Source organism: Furipterus horrens, unplaced genomic scaffold, assembly GCF_987537825.1.
Source record: "Furipterus horrens unplaced genomic scaffold, mFurHor1.1.pri manual_scaffold_4, whole genome shotgun sequence".
Classification (NCBI taxonomy): Eukaryota; Metazoa; Chordata; class Mammalia; order Chiroptera; family Furipteridae; genus Furipterus; species Furipterus horrens.
The window spans coordinates 11423576-11446864 of record NW_028327174.1 but is presented as its reverse complement, the minus strand read 5'-3'; the positions used below and the strand labels follow the sequence as shown (position 1 = coordinate 11446864).

General features: G+C 40.5%; 1 protein-coding gene across 1 annotated transcript; it reads left to right on the top strand.

The window, feature by feature from the left end:
* The first annotated feature begins 3356 nt into the window (after positions 1-3356).
* On the top strand, positions 3357-22997 carry PWP1 (PWP1 homolog, endonuclein). Its single transcript, XM_090272558.1, has 15 exons — positions 3357-3569; positions 5670-5728; positions 5859-6043; positions 7560-7645; positions 7751-7847; positions 10654-10764; positions 11838-11968; positions 12735-12796; positions 15947-16043; positions 16588-16649; positions 17854-17965; positions 19561-19651; positions 19744-19865; positions 21827-21932; positions 22831-22997. The coding sequence occupies exons 1-15, from the start codon at positions 3498-3500 to the stop codon at positions 22938-22940; spliced, it is 1503 nt and encodes a 500-aa protein (XP_090128684.1). The 5' UTR covers positions 3357-3497; the 3' UTR covers positions 22941-22997.
* Positions 22998-23289: the final 292 nt, after the last annotated feature.

Genomic DNA, 23289 nt, shown 5'->3' with positions numbered 1-23289 from the left:
CAGAAGCTAACATCTTGAACACAAGCCCACTCTCGTATACCAGGTGCACACACCTGGCTAAGCCCAGCCAGATGTTAATAAATCAACCTCTATTAATAAATCAGCTCATGTGCTCTATTCTAAACATAGCATGGGTTCTTACCTGTTCCACTTAATATTACTGTATAAAAAAATGACCTCAGAACTTAGTGGTTTGGTACTTAATGCCATTGAGTATACACTTAAGCATGATTAAAGCGGTGAATTTTATATTATGTATATTTTACCATAATAAAAAATTATGGAAGGATAAAGAAACTTAATGGTTTGAAACAACCACTTAACTAAACTTGCAGATTCTGGGAGTCAGACTTCTGGTCAGGGCACAGTGGGGATGGTTCGTTTCTCCTCCATGGTGTCTGGGCCTCAGGAAAACGCAAAGGCTGGGAGTGAATCGGTGTCTGGGCACTGAAGTCATCTGAAGGCACTTTCATTTACATGTCTGGGTTCACTCAAAATCGAGGATTGTCTACTGGAGCACCCACATGTGACCCCTCCACATGGTTTGGCTTCCTCACGACACAGTGGCCTCAGGATAATCAAACTTTTTTGTAGTAGCTCAGAGCTCCAAATATGAGTGTGTGAGAGGGAAAAAAAGAAAAGAGAAAAACCTGCATCCCATTTATGACCTAGCATCAGAAATATCACTTCTGTCATATTCTATTTGTCAAATTAGTTATAAGCCTACCTAGATTCAAGGTGGGGGGGTGGGGGGGTAGAATTAGACTCCATGTTTTGATGAGGAAGTACCAAGGTCACATAGTAGAAAAACATGTGTGAAGGAAGATATTGTTGCAGCCACTTCTGAAAAGTGCTGTATCCTACCTTTCTAAATGAACCAAAAGCAAAGAAACCATTGAATCAGTTTAGAGAAACAGCACCAGAAGAGGCTCTAATAATCTGCCTTACCAAAGAATTAGCAGTTCACTCCTGAGATGATCGCTCCTCAAGTTGGTAGAGTACCAAGGGCATTAGACTGAGTACAGAGAGTCGGTGTTTAGTTACAGTTCTCTCAGTGCCTAACTGTGTGTGACCTCAGGTAGTAAGGCTGTTCACCGCTGGAGACTTTAACTTCCTCATCTTTAAAATGGAGGTAACTCCTGCTCGTGTTCCATCCGTGTTGTGAGAACCAAGTAAAATATTATATGTGAATTATATTATATGCAAAAAATGCCCACAAGTTGACCTTAGAGGTGGACCGCCCACTTTGACAATACAGCTGGGGAAATCCACGTCCCGTCAGTTTATCGTTGTCACCACTCTTTCCCCAGAGCAACCCCTCTCCTGTTTTTGCTTGCCTGTTTTTAGAGGTAGGCAAGACAGATGTGTTACAGAACCCCTGGGCTGCTCCAGTTGAAAACAAACCCACGGGCTCTTTAGTTAGGGGCCCGATTGCCCGCCGCCAAAATTATAACTCTCAATACCAGAGTTTGGTGAAAAGAAAAAGAATTGTTTATTTAACAGTTATATAGATTTAGTTATTTGCGGATTTCTGTTGTTAAGTCTTATGCTCTTTAAAATACCCACAAACACATATCCTTGCCTCCCCCCCTTCCAAACCAGGCTAGTTTTAGGAAAGTCAGAGAAACCGTTTCCCTACTTTCCAAACACAGTTCAGCTTTACCAGCAGCTGCCAATCATTCAATTCTGATTGGGGAGGTCCTTTCTGTGCTCTGGTGCCCTCCAGCTCTCAATGCAGGACCGCCTGGATTCTCAGCCTCCTTGCAAACTGCCTTCTTCCTGCAAACCACGTGGATCTCTTCTCCTTCTCAAAACCGCATGGCGAGAGCCTCTTAAAGCAGCCTGGAGACCCCTTCTCCAAGCCACATGGAGAAGGCCCCTTCACCAAGCCACGTGGAGGGAGCACACAAGAGAGCAAGAGCGAGCGTGCGAGTGAGAGCCCGAGTCAGAGCGCCAGAGCGAGAGCCAGAGCGCCAGAGCCAGAGCGCGAGTGAGAGCCCGAGTCAGAGAGCGAGAGTCTCAGAGTGAGAGCACGAGCGAGAGCCAGAGAGAGTCAGAGCGCCAGAGCGAGAGTCTCAGAGTGAGAGCACGAGCGAGAGCCAGAGAGAGTCCCAGAGTGAGAGCATGAGAGAGAGCCAGAGAGTCTCCGAGAGCGAGCGTGCGAGCGAGAGCGAGAGCGAGAGCGAGAGAGAGAGAGAGAGAGAGAGAGAGAGAGAGAGAGAGAGAGAGACAGAGACAGAGAGAGAGAGAGAGAGAGCTAAAATGTCCGCAGCTGCTTATATATCCCTGACTGCGTCCTCTGACGCAGTGGGCGTTGCAAACAGTTCTGACTGTTACAGGTCCCTACGTAGGCTCTGTGTGCTTTCTCCATACTGTCCCCTGGTTCAAGACTCCTCCCATCTGCCTGAGGCTTTGGATGCATTAAATCCATTTGCATAAGAAAGACACTAGCCACCAGCCTCAGGCATGTGGAGGCATTCCAAAAGCTGCTTCCTTCTCCCCATCCCCCAGCTGCAAGCTCTGGGGATTTTTGGACTCCCCTGTTTCTGTAACAGATGGAGCTGAGATAAGGCACGTGACCTGGACAGGGTTACGCAGACAAAAAAGAGAGATCAAAACCCTAATCTTTCTGGAATATTAAAGACTTTCCATCCTTGAGCCACTGACATTTTTAGTAGATGATTGCGACTCAGCTATATAGCTGACAAGCAGACACAGATTATAGCCAGCATCTGGAGTCACAGTAACAGGATTTATATCCTAACTACACCCCCCTAGGAAAGGCAATTAATGTGTCCCCATGTGTAAAATGATAATAAAACTTCCCTCTCAGGATTAAGAAGTAACCAAGTTAACATAAGGTACTTAAAAGAGTGCCTCCCACTTACAGGCACTTTGTGTTTGCTGCTGCTAAAACACTACTGTACACTTAATCTATAATAGGTGCTACATATTTTAAGGTGAGAAAGTAACACCTAAGAATGTAAGGATATGTAACGACAGAAGAATCTCTTTGAAATGACAGATCCATCTTGCAGAAAGCTTTTTAAAAAACACCACGAACTACCATTTATCCTCTTGGTCTATGGAACTGCAGGCAAAATAAATGTAGGTGGAAATTTGCCTCTGAACCCCAATGGCACGATAAGTCAAGTCCCAATTTTACTTATTGCCTCCATGAAGCCTGCAGACACCGTCACAAGTGAGACAGTACTGAAAAGCCCATTCATGGCACCCCAAAACAGTCCAGTCCAGCCCACGTGGATTCCTCTCCCGACTGCTTCCGCTTCCCACCCTTACCCCACCGCTTTCCCATTCGTCGCCTTCAAATGACGTCAGACGCGGCGGCCGACGTCACCGGAAGTTGTGTCCGCGTCTGCGCTCCGCCGGAGGGGCGTCCTGGTTTTTGTCCCGGAGCGTGCGGGCTAGAAGGCGGCGAGCATTCCACCCCCGCTGGCGACAGGTTCCTGGCGTGAGGCGTTCCTGAGCTGAGGACCATGAACCGCAGCCGCCAAGTGACGTGTGTGGCCTGGGTCCGCTGCGGCGTGGCCAAAGAGACGCCGGACAAGGTGAGGCCTGGTCGTTCGCAGGTAGCGGGCGGGACCCCCCTCAGTGTCCTGGGTTAGCTGGGGAACCCTGGCCCGGGACACGCGGCCTGGTCCGGCGTTCTGACTGAGCGAGTTGGAGTCGCTTTGGGCCTGCTTTTCGTGACGAGGGCTGCAGCCCCGAGGACCTGGGGAGTCTGGGACTGCGCCTCCTCAGGGTCCCTTTCCCCCAGGCAAGCCCCACCCCCAAAGTCGCGCACGCGTGGACCTCCTGGGCTGTAAAGGGCACGGGTTGTTGCTCTGCGGGGTAAGTTCCGCCCACCCCTAAGCCTTCTTGACAGCACCGCGGCTTTAAAGGCCACACCCCCGTGCGATTTCAGGGTGAGGGGACTCGGGAGCACGTGTGTGCAACTCCGCTTTCCACTCCCGTGCTTGGGGTTCGGAGGGATAAACAGGATGAAAGCTGTGGCATAAAAAAAACGGGCGTGGGCTGCATGTCCTGAGGCTGGGAGTTAAGTAGGAATTTCTTGGCAGTAATTCAAGGGAGCTGTTCAAGTGGCGGTGGGGATGAGAGGTAACCGTGACACCGAAGGAAAAACCTGCAGGGGTTAGAGACTGGGTCTGTGGCCGAGATGAAGATTAAGTTATTCAGCGGATACTTCTGGTGCTTTCTGCGGGCCGGGCGTTGTTCAGGATAAGTCCCGGTCTGCATGAGGTCAGCGTGTGCCTGTGTAGTATGTCAGTGGAAATAGGTGCCGTGAAAGAAGGGTGTGTAATTGGGCCAGTGGTGACAGATAAGGTGACAGAAGTGTAAGTGGTTGGAATGTGAAGTTAACAGTAATGAGGGATTGGAATGGCAACATTGGATGTAAATTCCTCAGGGCACAGACTGTTTTATTCACCGTTTTCTGTGGTGTTTGGCTTATAGTAGACACTCGATGCATAAGCATAGAATAGGGACAGGAAATTATCTCATTAAAAATTATTGAGGGAACTAAAAGGTTGTTACAAAAAGGGGGCATATAGACTTTCAGATATTGAAGACAGTGATTTCCAAACACGTCTACACATTGTAACCACTAGGAGAGCTTCAGGAAATACGGATGCCTGTGCCCTACTCCCAAGAATCGTGGTCTGGAGTGTAGCCTGAAATTATTAAAAGATCCCCAAGCGATTGTGATATGCAGACAACTTTGCTTGAAGAGTTTATAGTAAGAAAATATTGAATTTATTCTACAAAAGGCTAGAAAGGAAAACTCAAGACCATGAAGAGAAATTATAAAAATAAGTATTTTTAGTTGAATTTAAGAACTTGTAATTTCTGGAGCTCTCCAACAGTGGAGTGTCACCCCCCAAGAGGATTTCCATATTACTAGAGGCATTTTGGTATAAACTGCGTGATTCGTTCATTCATTCATTCATCAATCATCTGTCATCAAGCATCCCTACCATGAGCTGAGCACGGAACTATGTACTTAAGCACATAAGGACAAGTTGGTTTCTGTCTTTGAGGAGCTTCCAGTCTAGCAGTGACCAGGGTGTTCTAAAAGGTATTGAAGCATTGATTATGTGAAGGAATGCCAGTTTTGAACAGGATGTCCAAATGGAGAGTATAAGCTTTTGGGAAAATGGAGCCGGAGTGTAGGGCGAGAGAAGGGAAAGTTTAGAGTAATCAGTTCAGAGGTCGTAGTTTTAGTCTTGAGAATAAATGAGCTTTGCAGGGAACTTCCAGCATGGTGATGAGTGCTTGCTGGTGATAACAGGGAAAAGAGCAGAAGACCAAGGCAAGAATAAATGGAGAGACGTGGCCAAGAAGGAGTTAGAGTAATTGGAAGAAAATGAGGTGGGCCACCATAGAAGCCAGTTTATACAAACCAATCTTTTGGGGAAAGACTGAGGAGAGTAACAGCAGACTAAACGTGATTTTTAAGCAGCTGCAGGTGGGAAGGAGTCTTAATTGTAAGAACCTGTGAGAACTCCAATTATGTAATTTAGAGAGTCTGGATTGATTGGTGTTTTTGTCTCAAAGTTACATTTTACATTAATTTGCAAACTTCTTTTTAATTCAAAGACTTATAACAATGTTTTTACCTATATCGTAATGAAATGTTTTCTGTCTTGTAGGTAGAGCTTAGTAAAGAAGAAGTAAAACGTCTCATTGCTGAAGCAAAGGAAAAATTGCAGTAAGTTTAGGCATCTTGATGTTTGTTGTAAAGTCCAGATGAAATGTAAATCTTAAATAATGATGACAAGGCGGTCTTGTTATTGAAGAGTGCCATTGGGGTGATTTTTTTTTTTTTCCCATTGGCATAGAGAAGAAGGTGGCAGTGATGAAGAGGAGACGGGGGCTCCTTCAGAAGATGGCATGCACAGTGCACGTACCCAGGCCCGGCCAAGGGAGGCCTTGGAGGATGGCGACCCAGAGGATGATAGAACACTTGATGACGATGAGCTGGCCGAGTACCAGTTAGATAAATATGATGAGGAAGGCAACCCAGGTTAGCATTCATGTGCGTGTACGGTATTGAATCCCAAACTTAGTGCATTCGGTCATGCTTCTCGTGTTCCAGCTTTACTCTGAAATTTACTTGTCCTTTATGACAGTCACATAATCTAGCTCAAGGCTTAGGCGGACAGCATGTTTCCTCAATTCGTAAGGTCTAATCCACTAACCTAAGATCTTTAAAAAATTAGTATTGTATATTTTATTTTATTGCAAGTAGTGGGTATAATAATCTGGAACGCATTTTTTTCTTCATCTGCAATGAGAGAGAAATTATTGCCTCCATTTTACAGAAGAGAAAACTGAGGCTTACAAAAATGAAATAACTTTCCCAGTGTCACACAACTGGTGAATAATAGGGTTTGGTTTGAACATTATCTGGCTCTGAAGGCTTCATTCTTTTTAGTGGAGGTGCTCCTCAACCTCTGATAGGATTGTGTCTCAATAAACCCATTGAAAATAGAAAAATATCTTAATTCAAAAATGCATTTTGTATACCTCCCAAACACTGTAGCTTAGCCTAGCTGGTTTCTAGTGAATGTGTTATAGTTTTTGCACCATCAGAAAGTTGAAAAATCTTAAGTTGAACCATCTGAAGTCAGGGAACAACTATATACTACAGTAAATGTAGGGGATATTTTTTTGCATTGGACTCTGGGTTGTTACTGTCCTGCTAGGACAGAATGCCATGGGAATACAGAGAGAGGAAGAGAACGCAACATAAAGAGATGGTATTCAAAGATGCTCCTTAGTAATCTCCACACTTTGCAGATCATTGGCTCTGTCTTTTCTTGTCCAGTAGAAATTCCTGTGTCTGTTGCTTATCAGATGTTTAAGACTTATTAGTCCTACGTCCTTAAAATAGCTTCTCCTGACAATTAAAAGTATCTTCCTGTCCCTGAGTTTTATGTTACTTGTGCTCAGGTCTGTGTCATCCTTGCAGATATGCCATAAGAGAATTCCATTTTATGGTAAATTTAGTGGAAAAGGCATATAATAACACCTCTCTCAGATTCATAAGGGAAATTAGCGTATCAGAGGTTCTGAGAAAACCTTGCAATTAAGAAAGCCATTAACTTAGTGAAACCCATCATTTTTCAGTTTTACTGACCAGGGAATTCTTATTCCGTGCTAGTGCTGGTGTTTTACGCTAATTTCGTTTTCAGGCCCTCAAGGTCGCCTCTCTATAGCACTTTTGAATAATGATTACAAGGAGCAAGGTAGAGAATCTAAGCAGAATTTAGGTATCTTCTAGGGAGTTTCACATTTTGATTTAATTCTTTTATTGGGAGATTATAAATTCCAGGACTATCAGATATACATTCCAAGGTCAAACATAAATGGCTTTTAAATGCCTGTTTATTACTATCCACTGTTTTCTTTCCCAGTTATGGATGATCCAGAATTAGCTATGAAATAGATGGTGGAATCTAAATCTAAAGATAGGATGCCTTAAAAAAGTACTTTTGTCAGAACCAATTTTGTTCATTTCAGTTTATGAATTCTTATAGATACCGAAACCCTTGGTGAGTCTCTCTTGGGTCTTACCGTCTATGGGAGTAATGATCAAGATCCTTATGTCACTCTGAAAGATACGGTAAATATTTACAGGGTTTTTCTAATGAACCTCCTTGGGTGTTTGACATACCTTACTGAATATCTTATCTGCTTCTAGTCTATGACTTTTTGTCTCTCCACTTAGGAGCAATATGAGCGTGAGGATTTCTTGATTAAGCCCAGTGACAATCTCATAGTTTGTGGCAGAGCTGAACAGGACCAGTGCAATTTAGAAGTACATGGTGAGTGAAACCCAGTACAGTGCTTGCTGAAAGATTCCAGTCTATTTTAGTGATAAGATAATAACCATAATAATTACTTTTATGAATTGTTAGGCTTCAGATCCTGCCTTATCTCATTTAAGTTTGTTACATGGTTAAATTCTGCACAGTCTACAGATTACCTGGTTATTGAATCTAGCCATGTATAGTATGTCACTTGGTACCCAACTTTATTTATGGGACTAGATCTCCTGGAAGGTTCTAACAAGGGTTTTTAATCTTTCGTTTAAACATTTTTGCCATTTTTTCATTTTTTTCCTGCACTGGAGAAAACCTAGATGTAAAAACTATACAAAAATACAAGAAAAAAACATAATCCCATCACGGACAGGTAATTTATTATTCTGGCTTTGTACTCCAATCTCCTTTCTGGCTGCTTTTTTATGTGGCAAAGAGTATACTCAATAGACAGGCTTTTATCATGTTTTTTTTTTTCCCATAGTCATTTCAAATATTTCACTTTTTGCAGTAGTTTTATTTTCTTCATAAAAATTCTTTGCAGAAGCCCATATTTCCATCTAGGAACTAAAACATCGTGGTCCCATTTCTCAGTTCCCAGGGTATGTTTGCACCAAAGCCAAAGGTGACTACTTTGACTATGTAGTAGGCAGTGATTTGGGTTTTTCTCTTTCATTTGAATTTTTAAATCATGTATTAATGATGATATTTATAAATCAACAAATGACTTTTCTTGCCCTTTTGTTTTTCTGCACACATCCTTGGACAAGCCCATTCTTGCCCAGATACTCTCCTTCCCCAGTTATCTTCTATTTATCTGTCTTAAAGTTTTGAAGCTTCAGTGAGATTATTAGGCTAAGACCTGCTATAGCAAATACAGTATGAAAATCAAAACCTTTAAATGTAATGTTTATTGGCATCTCCTAGGCTATTTTGTCATTTATGCTATTTATTAGGTTGAATTTCTGTAATTCTTCACAATCTTTAAGGCTGCCTACAGGAAGTCTATTGAATAGGCTGTTTTTATCCCATAGCCCATTGTGATCTATTTATAAAATCAAGAAAGCTTTAAATTGCAGATATTTCAACGTGTATTCTCCTAATTACCTTCAATCTTCTTAGGTATTTCACATAAAAAGTTGACACTATTAAAAGACCAATTCTAATTTTTAAAATATTAAAACTGTTGCAGTTTGTCCTCACTGATTTTTATACATTCTCATGTGAGAACCTATTGTGGTCGTTGACTGTAGCTGGGGTTCTTGTAGGACCACAAGCGAACGAGCATTCCTTCTCATCCTCACGGATGTGATAGAACATTACATGGAGCCAGCTGATCCCAGGATCTGTCCCAGCAGCAGCGGTGTGAGGAATTAAAATCTTTAGGTTATAGTATTTACCTTTCTTCTAACAAAAAGCATGTTTGGGGGAAATTTATGACTATTTGGGCTCTAGTTAATCAGTCCTTCACTGTGTAATTTTTAAAAGACTTCTTAATCATTGAGTTTAACAATGTTTTTGTTTCTTAACTGCACAAAGAACTAAGTCTTATAGTTGCCATATTCATAAAAAATGTTCTCAAGAGCTTTGTTTACATTGTTGCTCTTCAAATCTTTTTTATAAAGATTATTTATTTTTAGAGAGGAGAAGGGAGGACGAAAGAGAGGGACAGAAACACAGATGTGTGAGAGAGAAACATTGATTGGCCATCTCACGCACGTCCCCAACCAGGGATCTGGCCTGCAACCCAGGCATGTACCCTGACTGGGATCAAACCCGTGACCTTTCAGTTTGTGGGACAAGTCCCAGCCCACTAAGCCACACCAGTCAGGGCCTACAAATTCTTTTCAATATTAAATAATTTTGCCAAGCATTTAGATTTCTAAATATGCGTTATTATGAGGCTGCTGCCTGATTAACACAGCATATTGTTTTACATCAAAGTTCTTTAAATAAGTACAAAGATTGCACACTAAAGAATGATAAGAAGTATACAGTAGTCCCTCTCTATATCGCGGTTCACTTATCGCGGCCTCACTGTATCGCGGGATTTTTAAAAATATTTAATTATCGCGGATTTCTCGCTATATTGCTGGATTTTGCAGTACTATATACGTATGTTGTTAAAGTTACGTAGGTTTAAGAGTGTAGAATAAATGTAAGGTTCCTACTTAACGGGGAAGGGTCTAGAACATAATACCTGTGATAAGTGAGGGAATACTGTAATAAGTACATAAACCAGTAACAGTCCTTAGGATTGTCAAGTATTATGTACTGTACATAATATACGTGCTGTTTTTTATGCGACTGGCAGTTTTACACCAGCATCGCCCCAAAGATGAGTAACGCGTTGCACTGCAACGTTAATGACAGCTACAATGTCACGAGGCAATAGGGATTCTTTGCTTCCATTGTAATCTTGTGGAACTACTGTTGAGTATGTGATCTGAAACAACATTCTATGGCGCATGACTGTACTCCTTATGGAGACATTATGAGTGTTGTTTTCTGTAGTGGGTGAACCAGAATATAGGACCATTTTAGCCGGTGAGCATGCAGATGGTGTATTCAGGCAGATGTCAGTTCTCTGTCAGAGTTCTTGTCCCATTTGGGGCACGCCAGGTGATGGCAGTCTATTAGACATGCAAACATTTCCCAGCAGGAACATCTTGGAAATCTCCTTTCATGTCATCAAATGCGCCTCCTTTTATGCATGCCATCTGCAGGTTTAATAAAGAGAATCTATTCTTTTGAGTGGGATGTGATTCTTATTCTGATGCACTGAAGTCTCTTCTCCCAATCTTTGCAGTTTATAATCGAGAAGAAGATTCTTTTTATGTACACCACGATATACTGTTGTCTGCGTACCCTCTGACTCTGGAATGGCTGAATTTTGATCCTAGCCCCGACAGTTCTACTGGTAATTAGAAAACTTAAGATTGTACAGTGGTTCCTAGTCCTTTTTTCCCCCAGCCACATAAATTATGTATTCATTCTGTATAAATTTTTCACAGTTATCGACATTTTATGAAGTTAATATTATTTTATGAAGTTGTAGTTAAATAATTCTTAAAACGCAATCATGTAATTGTATTGAGTCTATATGTCTCTACTTTAGATAAGCAGAAGAACAGGGCCTGAAAACATTTTGGGCTGCAGAACTGTGTGGTGGTCTCATGAAAACCCAGTATAAAACGGCATGGTGTGTCTGATGTTATCAGCTGGAATTTAGGGACATGACCCTTTTTAGAAAACACCAATTAAAAACAAAATGAAGAGAAAATTTGGGTCTCATATTAGTCTTTTTAGGCAAAGCTGCACACTACTGGTTGTCCTCTTATTTCTTCTTAATAAGGGTAAAATCTGATAATACTCATAACCTTGCATCTCACTTACAAAGCTTGTCACATTTATGATCTGATCAGATCCTCATCCTCACAGCAGCCATGAACATGGAAGGGGTTTTTGTTTGCATTAGCTGAGTAAGGACCCTAGGGCCAAGGGACTGGGGCCCTTGTTACCCAAACTGTGGCCCCGAGGACCTAGCATCCCAGCATTGGCATCATCTGGGAGCTGGTTAGAAATGCAGTGGTGGGGCCCCACCCAAGACTTTCTGAACTAAATCTGCATTTTAACAATACTCAGTTGATGTGTATGCAAATGAGTTAGAGAAACTGCTCTAAGCCACTGCTCGGTTACTCTACAGTGTTGTGTATTTCATCAGTACGGTAGTCCCTCTCTATATCGCGGTTCACTTACCGCAGCTTCACTGTATCACGGGATTTTTTTAAATACTATATTTAATTATTTATTACGGATTTTTCGCTATATCACGGGATTTTGTATACCTATGTTGTTAAAGTTACATGGGTTTAAGAGTGTAGAATAAAAGTAAGGTTCCTACTTCGTGGGGGGGTCTGGAACGTAATACCCATGGTAAGTGAGGGAATGCTGTAATTTTATAAGTCATAAATACATTATTTCCTCCTGTAGGAAATTATATTGCTGTAGGAAACATGACCCCCGTTATTGAAGTGTGGGACCTTGATATTGTGGACTCTTTAGAGCCAGTCTTCACACTTGGAAGTAAGCTATCAAAAAAGAAGAAAAAGAAAGGAAAGAAGGTAAGCAAGTTAATAGATATTTAAACTCTAATGACAGATAACTGTACTGGGGTTAGGGGGAAGAGGGACAAGACCATACACTTAGACACTGAAAGTCTAATTGAGCAGGCCAGATAGTTAAAACGTGACAGTAGTTTCTAGCTTCAAAAAGCCCAGGAAAGAAAAAATTGATTTCTGCATAAAACCTGTTGACACATTATTCATCCTTACACAAAACAATTTACTCCCAGGTTGATTTCATTTGTAGTAACTATTCACTGTAATATGCTAGTTTTGAACTTTTAAAAAATTTCTATTTAACCTTTACTATGTTGAATTCTAAATACTCATGTGTTAATTCCTGTAGCTTTTAAACAGTTACGTTTTGGGGAGGGGGGTTGATATTTGTAGAATGATAGCATGTAGATTAAGGACTACTATAGTTTCTTCTCTAAAGTACAGGAAGACCAGATGTTTCCTTTCTTAGTTCTCAGGTTTTCTTAAGATCAGAGCTGTAAGCTCTGGTCAGGTGGCTCGGGTGGTTGGAGCATTGTCCTATACACCAAAAGGTTGCAGGTTCAATCCCCAGTCAAGGCGCATATGGAAGGCAACCAGTCAATTCTCTGTCTATAAAAATCTAATAAACATATCTTCGGGTGAGAATTAACAACAACAACAAAAAGGTCAGAATAGTAATCTTAAGATTTAAAGAATCAGGTTAACATCAGTTTTATGGGGGGGAGGGGACTTTAATACAAAAAGTAATTAAATTAAACAATAATTACAGAGTTCTTCAGCAGAAGGGCACACCGATGCTGTCCTGGACCTTTCTTGGAATAAGCTGATCAGGTAAGAAGAATTAACATTGGGAGACTTGTTAAGGCCTGGAGCCATTGAGACTGACCCTGATGCCGACGTGGTGTGTTGCAGGGCTCGGGGTCTGTGTCCCTGCTTCCTCCCCTGCAGTGTACACAGACACTTGAGTTGCTTCCAGGTCTTGTGAATAATGTTGCTGTTATTCACACAGATATGAGTCGCAGGGGTGCACAAGTAAATGTTAGAGTCCCTGCTTCCAGCTCCTTTGAGTAAAGGTACCCAGAGGTGAAATTGCTGGAGTGTAAGGTAGTTCTGTTTTCACCTTTTTGTGGAACCACCATACTGTTTCCTGTAGCAGTTCACCCTTTTCCCTTCTCACGTGGCTCCAGTTTCTCCACACTCTTGCCAACACCTGTTGTTTCTGTTCTTGCTTTGTTTTTATAGTAGCCATCCTTATGGTTGTGAAGTGATATTTCATTGTGGTTTTGATTTGCATTTCCTTAATGATTAGTGATGTTGAGCACCTTCTCAAGTGCTTATTGGCCATCTGTATATCTTCGGGAAAATGCCAATCAGGTTGCCCATTTTAAATTGGGTTGTTTGTTTTTTGTTATTGAGTTGTAGATTTTATGTATTCTAAGTATTAATCCCTTATCTGATTTATGGTTTACAAATATTTTCTTCCATTTGGTGGGTTGCCTTTAATTCTGTTGATGGTGTCCCTTTGCACAAAATTTTAAATTTTGATGTAGTCCAATTTATTTTTACTTTTGTTGCCTGTGCTTTTAGTGTTACATCCAAGAAGTTATTGCCAAATTAATTGTCATGAAGCTTTTCCCCCAAGAGTTTTGTGGTTTTAGGTCTTTGATCCATTTTGAGTGAATTTTTATATATGGCATAAGGAAAAAGTTCAGCTCCATTTTTTTGCACGTGGAGTAACTAGGATGAAAAATACACTGTGAAATTTTAACTTCTGCTGTTGGTCGGCATTGTATATAAATAAATAAGTTATTGGGAATTTAAGTTAACATTTTATCTCTGAAATGCCAAGGACTTAAAACATTTATCAGGGGCCTGCTACCTCTCAGTCCTTCAGGTACGTGCATGGCAGGCAGTCCTCTGAGGTTGACCGTGTCGTTCTTGTTGGCAGGCAGAGATGTGGAACTTATTGTAAAGTCTCATGGGTAGTAAGAGGCAACACCAAGAATTAATTTCAGGTTTTTAGGCTGTGTTCTGTTACGAAACTACATTATTAGCACTTGATCCCTAAAAAGTAAACAATATTGACTTGTTCCTATTAATAGCATTTTAATACTTAAAAAAAAAAGTTGACATAAATTCTCAGTCATTCAATTCTGTGGTTTTTTAGTACATTCACTAAGTTGTGCAATCATCACCACAGGCTGATTTCATATTTGCATCAATCCAAAAGGTCATCTATATGCATCAGCAGTCACTACTTGTCCAGTCCCTCCAGCCCCTGGCAACCACTGATCCAGTTTCTGTCTCTGGATTTGCCTGCTCTGGACATTTCCTAGAAGTGGAGTCATGCAGTCTGTGGGTGACTGTGTCTGGCTTCTGTCACTTAGCACAATGTGTTAAAGGTCTGTCCATGTTGTAGTCTGTATTAGTACATCTTTTCTTTTTATTGCTGAATAGTATTCCCTTGTATGGATATGCCACAGTTTGTGTATCTGGTCACCAGGTAACGGACATTCGGTTTGGTTTTACTTTTTGACTATTATGAATAATGCTGTTGTAAACATTCATGAACAAATTTTTGCATGGACATATGTTTTCATTTTCTTGAGTTTACGTCTAAGTGTAATTGCTGGGTTATATGTTACAGTGTCTATACCATTTATATTTCCAATGCTATTCCTAATGCATCGTAGGAGAGTTCCAGTTTTTCTACATCTTGTTAACACTCGTTATTGTCTTTTTCATTATAGACATCCACTGAGTTTGAAGGGGTACCCCATTTTTAAATTTTCATTTCCCTAATGGCTGATGGTGTTGAGCATCTTTTCACATGCTCATTGGCTATTTTATATGTTCTATAGAGAAATATCTATTCAGATCCTTTGCCCATCTTCTACTTTATTTCTTTTTATTATTTGATTAAAAGTTCTTTATATACTCTAGATCAGCAGTTTTCAGCCAGTGTGCTGTGGCACACTGGTGGGCCAGAAGAATTTTTAAAACATGCAATCCCTGACTACTTAGTCAGGGGCACTGACCTCTTTTCCCTTAGATTGTCAGATTAAAAAAACAACAACCAACACAACAATAGCCGTGCAGTGTGAATGAATCAAAATTATACTTTGTTTTGTCAGATCGACAAAAAATACATTTTTGGTGTGCCACAGAATTTTAGTAATTAGTTTATGTGTGCCATGCGATGAGAAAGATTGAAAATTGTTGTTCTTTTGTGTCATCTAAGAAATCATTGCCTAACCCAGGGTCATGAAGATTTATACCTGTTTTCTTCTGAGAGTTTTAAAATGTTAGCTCTTACCTTTAGGAGGTCTATGATCTGTTTTGAATTGTTTTCTGTGTGTAGTGTGAGGTAGGGGTCTGACACCATTGTTCTGCCGTAGCTGTCCAGCTGTCCCTGAGCCATTTGTTGAAAATATTGTTCTTTACCCCATTAAACAATGAATAATCTTGGCACCCTTGTCAAAAACCAGTGACCATAAATTTTGAGGATTTATTTCGGGACTCTTGATTCAGTTCTGTAAATCTGATGCCAGTACCACATAGTTATGATTACTGTAGCTTTTCAGTCAGTTTTGAAAATCAGAAACTGATTTTATCCAATTTGCTCTTTCGAGATTATTTTGGCTGTTTTGGATCCCTCACATTTCCATGATTTTAAATCCAGCTTGTCAGTTTTCTGCAAAAATGTCAGCTGGGATTTTGAAAGGGATTGGTTTAATCTGTAGGTCATACTGTAGATGGCAGTATTTCTGTCTTAACATTAAGTCTTCCAGTCCATGAAAATGGCATATTTTTGTTAATTTAGATATTCTTTCTTCATATTCTATCTTTTATAGTTTTTGACGTCTTGAATTTCTTTTATTAAATTTATTCCTAAGTATTTTTTTGATGCTATTATAAGTACTTACATTTAATGCTTTTGATCTTTAATAGATTACCTTATTTGTTTCCTCTTTGTCTCAGAAACGTGCTAGCAAGTGCCTCCGCTGACAGCACTGTCATCCTGTGGGATATGTCCTTGGGGAAGCCGGCAGCGAGCCTTGCTGTGCACACAGACAAGGTACGTTGATTTAGGGGGTAATAAAAGAGCCATGACAAAAACTGGTTACAAATAATTCCAAATATTTACATACGGCTTTTTGTGAATTACTGAGTGCTTCGACATGCTGTCTCCTTGGATCCTTACAAAGCCCTGTGTGAGCATTACAATTACCCATCTCAAGAGATGCACAAATGGGTGCGGAGAGGTGAAGTGACGGGGAACATTAGTGCTTTATAACGTGTTTACAGAGGTTCCTAAAAATACACTGTGGGACTTCCGGAGCACAGAGGTGCCCAGACACGTTTGATCACTCCCCTTTTTTCTTCTGAATATGTTTTAACATTTCAGGGACATATATATTATAGTAAAGAATTTGGAGAATGCTCTGTTATGTCTTTTAAGTGTCAGCCTTTATTTGGAAATGTTTTGTCCTTTTGATAATGCAGTAGATTTATGTTCCTTTAAATAATACTAAATTTCAAACAGAAAAATCTGTAAACACACTGCCAAATTGATTCTCACCAAACAAACAGATCTATTGATTTATTTTTCTTCCTTTTAGGTCCAGACTCTACAGTTTCATCCATTTGAAGCGCAGACACTGATTTCTGGATCATACGATAAGTAAGAAAGCATTTCAGGATTATTGCTTCTGTTTTTGTCCTCTTGAACTAATTCAGAAAGTATTCGATATCAATTGATGCTCAGAAAATGTAGTGCTGAGGCACCTATGTGTTTACATTTTTTAGTAATACTTATTTGTCCTTATCAATTGTGGTCCTTTTAGTCTGCAAGGGAATGTGGTTTTGTCAGAATAATGTAGTTCCTAACTAACAACTGCTTTGATTTTTAGACGGTTTATGAGTTAACCATTGCTGTGAAACAAGCCATCCCAAAATTCAGTGACTTGAAACAGTAAACTTTTATTTAATAGGCCCCTGCAAAATTGAGCTAAGCTGTTCTGTGTGCAGCTGGCAGCTCTGCCAGTCTTGCTTTGTTTAGGCTGGGCTGTGGAGACTTGGCGCTCTCCTCATGTTTCATATCCTTCTGGGACCAGCGGGCTAGGTCATGGCGAGGTCAAAAGCTTGAGCAGAGATGTCAGGGCTTCTTGAGACCTAGGCTCAGAATTAGTACACTTGTGTCTTACTCTCTTGGCCAAAACAGATCACGTGGAGTGAGAGATGAACTTTTGCCTTTTATGGAAAGAACTCCCACATCACTGACAGAGGTCATGAATATAGGGAGCGGTGGAGAATTGGTGCCACTAGTTTATCACAAGGAAGTTTCCAGTCACATATGTGTCACTTTTCACAGACTGGGTCTGGAGATGGGAAAGATACCAATAGAAACAGAAACCCAGTCTTTATTTTGATTCCTTGTCATTTCAAAGAGTGGTACGTTCACATTTTTTAGTTGGGATTCATGTAAAATTAGAAAAGTATCCATTGATTCCCCCAAACAGTAACCTTTTGTGGAGAGTACATGTGACCGAGACAGGGGCTATCTGGCGCTGAGCACTGCTAAGGAAGGGGAAATGAGAAATTGTCCTGGTCCTCTGGAAATAGAGACCATTTATCTTGTAAGTGGAGGATTTGACTGGAGGTCAAGATCACTATGACATCCAGAACCACCAGTCCCTTCAAGTGACAGAGTCCATCAATTAGTGAAAACTCATTTTTTCTACTTTATTTTGGAACCTCAAAGCAGGCTTTAAATAATTGGACCCTGACTGCACAGTGTTTTTATTCACTACGTCATTAAAAATAGACTTCAAGTGTATAGGAAAATTGGAACTCTGAAAACCCTAACTATGCCTTTACGTGTGCAGGTCAGTGGCTTTGTATGATTGCCGAAGTCCAGACGAAAGCCACAGAATGTGGCGATTCAGTGGGCAGATTGAGAGAGTAACATGGAATCACTTTTCACCTTGTCATTTTTTGGTAAGACTGCATATTACTGTTTTGCTTATCCAGGTTAACAATACTTGTTTTCTTTAACTCCATTGCAGAGAGACTCTGAGAAGCTTTTTCTTTATTAATAATGTGAAGTATTCGGATTTTAGGGTAAAAGAAAAAAAAAAAGATATTTTCAACAGCAGAACAATGGATCAGCCACAAAAAATAGTAAACATATAAATGGTTTTGCTAATTTCCCACCATTGCAAAGTGTGACACATTTTACTTTGGTAATGTTATTGTTTTTTTTTTTTTAAATACTTAATATGGGTAATATTCTTTTTATGTTTTTTAAATTTTAAGTCCTAGTACTTAAATGGAAGTCCTAGCCTATTTTATTGATACAGCACTGTCTCCCAGATACGAAAAAAGTATAAGATCTCCTTATAAATAACCTGAATGTCTGCAGGATGACAGTTTTCTATGTAGCATCCAACTATTCCATTGATATTTCAATACTTGGAGAGAAGAAATCCTAGCTTTCATTCAAAAGGAAAGAGTAATTAAAGAAATTATGATACATCCTTGTATTTCCTAGTTTTCTCTAAGTAAATGTTTAGTGCTTTGTAAATGAGGGAAAGACTTCTTTATAAAACAGCTTTCTTAAAATGTGGACAATTTTAAAAAGTTCCTGAAATACTGATTCCGAGAACACCTATTCTCAGCTCTGTGCACAGAGGTGCATCCAGTCCCCAGCTGAACTACCTTACGCCAGATCAGGAGTGAAGGCCCAGTTGTATTTGAGTATTGCATTGTACTTTGACTCAGCAGGCAAGCACACATTTTCTGAGGTTATTTGCTAAAAAATAGTCGTCAGTACTCAAATCACAAATATGCAGGGAAATGGGAAGTCATCAGAATAAAATAGTTTAGTCTCAGAGGGTGAGAACTCCTTGTTTGTGGCCCCATCCACAACCAGTCTTCGAGACTACATCGCCTGTCCTTTTTTTCCTCTCTTCCCCTCTGCTGGCTGTTGCCCTTAGCCTGTCATAGGCTCAAATCTCTCTCCCATCCGTGACTTAGTCTGTTCCTTAATTCCTTCGTTCCTTCTCCCTGTCTTGCAAGTGTAAAGACCCACTGTAATCTACTTGTCAATCCTTATCTGATTGACACCACCAAAATACTGACAGCATCCATCATGCCTTTCTTCAGAAGCCCTTTGTCCTTGGCTTCCCTGACATTCTTCATCACTCCCTCCTCCCTAGCCTGTACCTTAAGAGGCTGTACTCTCCAGGCCTTTGTCCTCCACACCCTGGTCTTTTAATTCTACATTCCCAGGGCGTGTCCTCTCTGTGTCATGGGTGCGGCTACCACCTCTGTGCTTTCACCTCTCGAACACACCACTCCCACAGCTTCCCACTCCCACCCACTCCACTGCCTGATAGACCATCAGCTGAGTCATGCCTTGGAAGAGCAAACTCGGCTTATCCATAAGTAAATTCTCTGTCCACATTAACTTTTAATAAGTTCCTTAGGTAAGTCAGATACATGGCTGATTTTCACTATAATTTGTACTGTCTATCCGTTGTTACATTTTATTGTCATAAAGCACAATGTTGCCTATCTTTTACTCTTTCCAGGCCAGTACAGATGATGGCTTTGTATATAATTTGGATGCGCGTTTAGATAAGCCAATTTTTACACTTAATGCACACAATGATGAAATCTCTGGTGAGCAAGAATAGTGTTTCTTTCATTTCTATTAAATTATGATGAAGTAAATCTGTATTTCAAAGTCAGAGTCTGAACTAATCTTCCCATAGGTCTTGATCTCAGCAGTCAAATCAAGGGTTGTCTTGTGACTGCATCAGCAGACAAGTATGTGAAGATCTGGGACATATTAGGAGATAGACCAAGTCTCGTTCACTCCAGGGACATGAAAATGGTAAGACTGCCGCAGCATCTTTGTTTTCTGATTCTGACCTGTGTTATCTGTCTCCAGGAATCATTGCATTAAATACGGATTTGTTGGGGAAGTTCATTTCAATCTTGGCCAAATTTGGTGAGAATTTTACAGCTTAGGATAGTTGAGGGGAAATCAGTTACTATCTGGTTCCTTTTCCAACTCACATGATGAACAATTGCTTGGTAAGAGCAAGAGTTGTGGGGGAAAGGTTTTCTAGGACACCAGTGGCATAGCCACATTTTTTGACCCTTAAATCAATACCATCCCAGGAAATCCTGAATTTTCAGGACACCATAGCTGTTTGGGTTAGTTTATCATCTCTTAGCATAACTAGTTCTGATGACACTGAAATTGATTACTATGTAGTGGCAAAAAATTTAGAAATAATGAATTCATTCAGCACATATTTATTGCACACCTACTATATGCCAGGCACTGAGTTATATAAACTAATTGCAGACATAGAATACTGTACAACCGTTTAAAATTGAATATATGTATGTGTATGTGTGTGTAAATATTTGTGGAAGGCGGTTAAAGAAGGAATTTTTATAGTACCATCATTGCTTTAAAAGAATGAAAAATACCGTATTTTTTGCACTATAAGACACACCTAGGGTTAGAGGAGGAAAACAAGAAAAAAAATATCTGAACCAAATGGTGTACTAAAATATTTAATAAAATATAACAATAATATTTCAGCCATGTAAAGTGAACACCAGTCAACAGCGGTATTAAAACCATCACCACTGTCATTAACAAATGAGGAGAGACTTTAAGGTTCAATACTCTTCTAGTTTTCTGGGAACCCCAAGAACTCATCATCGCTAGTGTCAGAATTTATGGGGGCCTTTAATAACAGGCATTGAGGGAGTTAAGAGGTATCACTAGTTGTAACAGTTACTGAGAGTATCACTATCCCAGTTTCAGATTCTGGCGGACTCCCCCAGTACCTGTTATGGCTAGTGACACCCCTTGCTCCCCTCAGTGCCCGTGTTTCTACTAGAATAGTGACCCCACCATAACTCCCTTTATATACTACAAACTTCAGCATTTATGGCTGCTCACCCAGTTACTGCTGGCCTCCTCACACAGAAATCTGGGGTGCACTGGAAACAGTACGGAGGTAGACGAGATAGCTGGAGCATCTAACGGAGCCAGTAGCCAGCCAAGAACATGTTACTTCAGCTCCACCCATCTGCCTCATGATTGGCAGAGCTTAAGACACAGTGATTGGCGATTGGAAGTGGTTCTACTGACACAGGCCCCACCCAGTGTCAAAGACAACTGGTAATTGGCACTGTGCCTCATATCCATTATTAAGCCTCAGCTGATTCGACAGGTCAGCGGTTGTAGCTGGGAGTGTCGGGCGGCTCTCTGCACTCTCCCAGGTCCCGGGTGATGGGCAGAGGCAGATGGCAAATGACCAGATACCCTGAGATTTAGCAGTAAAGTGCGACATTTAAGCGTCCGCATGAGTTTCCCGTGGGCTCACAGCTTCCTCTTCTAACAGCTGTCGCCACCACTGAAAGGTCAGGTAACACACATCACGGTCTGTGACGCAGTGTTTGCTCCATAAGACACACAGACATTTCCCCCGACTTTTGTGGGGGAAAAGTGTGTCTTATGGAGTGAAAAGTACCGTAATCAGTCAATTAGGTTTATTAAGAAATCCGTAATAGAATGACGAGATAAGAAGCCTGAATAGTTATAGCATACACACGTCCTCAGAATGCCCATAATGCTGAACTTGTCTGGCTTCCTACTGTAATATTCTTTCCAACTTGACTGTGAACTACCTTTGCAGGAGGCTTGAAAGAGATACTGGTAAGTTGGTTTTGAGTAACCATCCAAATCATAGGTTCTTGTAGACAGGAGTAGGGGTCTACATTAGGGTTCTCATAAACATTGAATCACTGACCTCTGTCCTTTTCTCCCAGGGAGTTCTGTTCTGTTCTGCCTGTTGTCCTGATTTTCCATTTATTTATGCCTTTGGAGGTCAAAAAGAAGGGCTTCGGGTCTGGGATATAAGCACAATCTCATCAGGTGAGAATCCTAACTTCCTGCTTTTTCTCGTTGAGTTCTGTAACAGAATGTGTGGCTCGAATGCATTAGGTAGACAGCGAAGGCAGGTCCTGTGTTCATCCTGTGGAGTAGTTTGCTTAGGAAATAGGACCAAATTAATTTGGAAATGTTCATGCGCACAAATAATTTTCTTTACACTTTATACTTTAAATGCAGGTCATTTAAAAATATTATCTTTATGATAAAATCGATTTTTTAAATTGAAAGGTCTTAATGGGAAAGGTGGAAGGAACTCAGGGGAACTCTCAAAGAATGGCCCTCCCCTTTCCAGTGTGAGTAAATCTGACTATTTGCAACTATTTTCTACAGAATCTGCTCCCTTCAAGGGACTGTTCCCCTCCCTTCCTGGGAGCTTGGCTGCTTATTTATTACTTGGAGGTAGGCTAATTTGTCCTTTAAACACGGAGCCCTACTATCTGGTTCCTGAATCATCCCTCCCATATAGAAAAAGAGTCCTAAATCCAGAAGTTCTGTGTATACATGATACACAGATGAAAGAAATAGGAAACTGTCAGAAGTAGAATAATGGAAGGATAGAGTCATTCATAAGGGATGAGAAATTTCTTACCAAGGTGGATTAGATAAATCCAGGACAAGACAAAGAATATACCAAAAAAAAAAAAAAAAAAAAAAAAAAAACCAATTTAAAACTTAAAACATGATTACTCTCATTCAAACATTAACGTGAACTTCTGAGTTGGTTACGTACTTTCCCATTTACTAAGTGTTAAATATATTTTCATAAAATTTCTACCCTAGGGTAGAGAGACTATTGCTCATTTGTACATTTTAGTCTTTATATTATAGTCTTTTTAATTTTCTGATCTGGTAATTTCTTACCTGCTTATTTGTGTTTTAGTAAATGAAGCATTTGGAAGACGAGAGAGGCTCGTTCTTGGTAATACAAGAAGTTCATCTATTAGTGGCCCTTTTGGGAGCAGGAACTCGGAAACACCAATGGAGTCTTAATGAAGATCATACAATCTCCCGTTCTGTTTACCTTAACTCCAGGTTTTAAAAAAGCTGGACTATGTTCTGTGTGTGGAGACAGAAACAGTTTCCTTCTACCCGACATTCCTCTGTGCAGCTGGGGGGTGGGGGGCGGTAAAGCAGGGCTGACCTTCGTGCTTGCTGCTCGAGCATGTCGTGTATAAGGTTCCTCTTGGGGGTTTCCTTGGAAAAGGTAATAAAAAAGGTTTTTAAAAAATAACTCCTTAAATATGACATCTGTCGTCACAGGTAATTAAATTTGTGAAGTTAGCCAGTAATTTATAGGACTTTCAAAAAGAGGAAAACCCTGTAATTGTAACAGATGGGT

Bases quoted from the DNA above. Each gene is read 5' to 3' on its own strand.
- PWP1 (XM_090272558.1), top strand. From the start codon at position 3,498: ATGAACCGCAGCCGCCAAGTGACGTGTGTGGCCTGGGTCCGCTGCGGC. The intron at 12,797-15,946 runs GTAAGAAGAATT...TCTTTGTCTCAG, and splicing joins TCTTGGAATAAGCTGATCAG to AAACGTGCTAGCAAGTGCCT. The intron at 21,933-22,830 runs GTGAGAATCCTA...TTTGTGTTTTAG, and splicing joins TATAAGCACAATCTCATCAG to TAAATGAAGCATTTGGAAGA.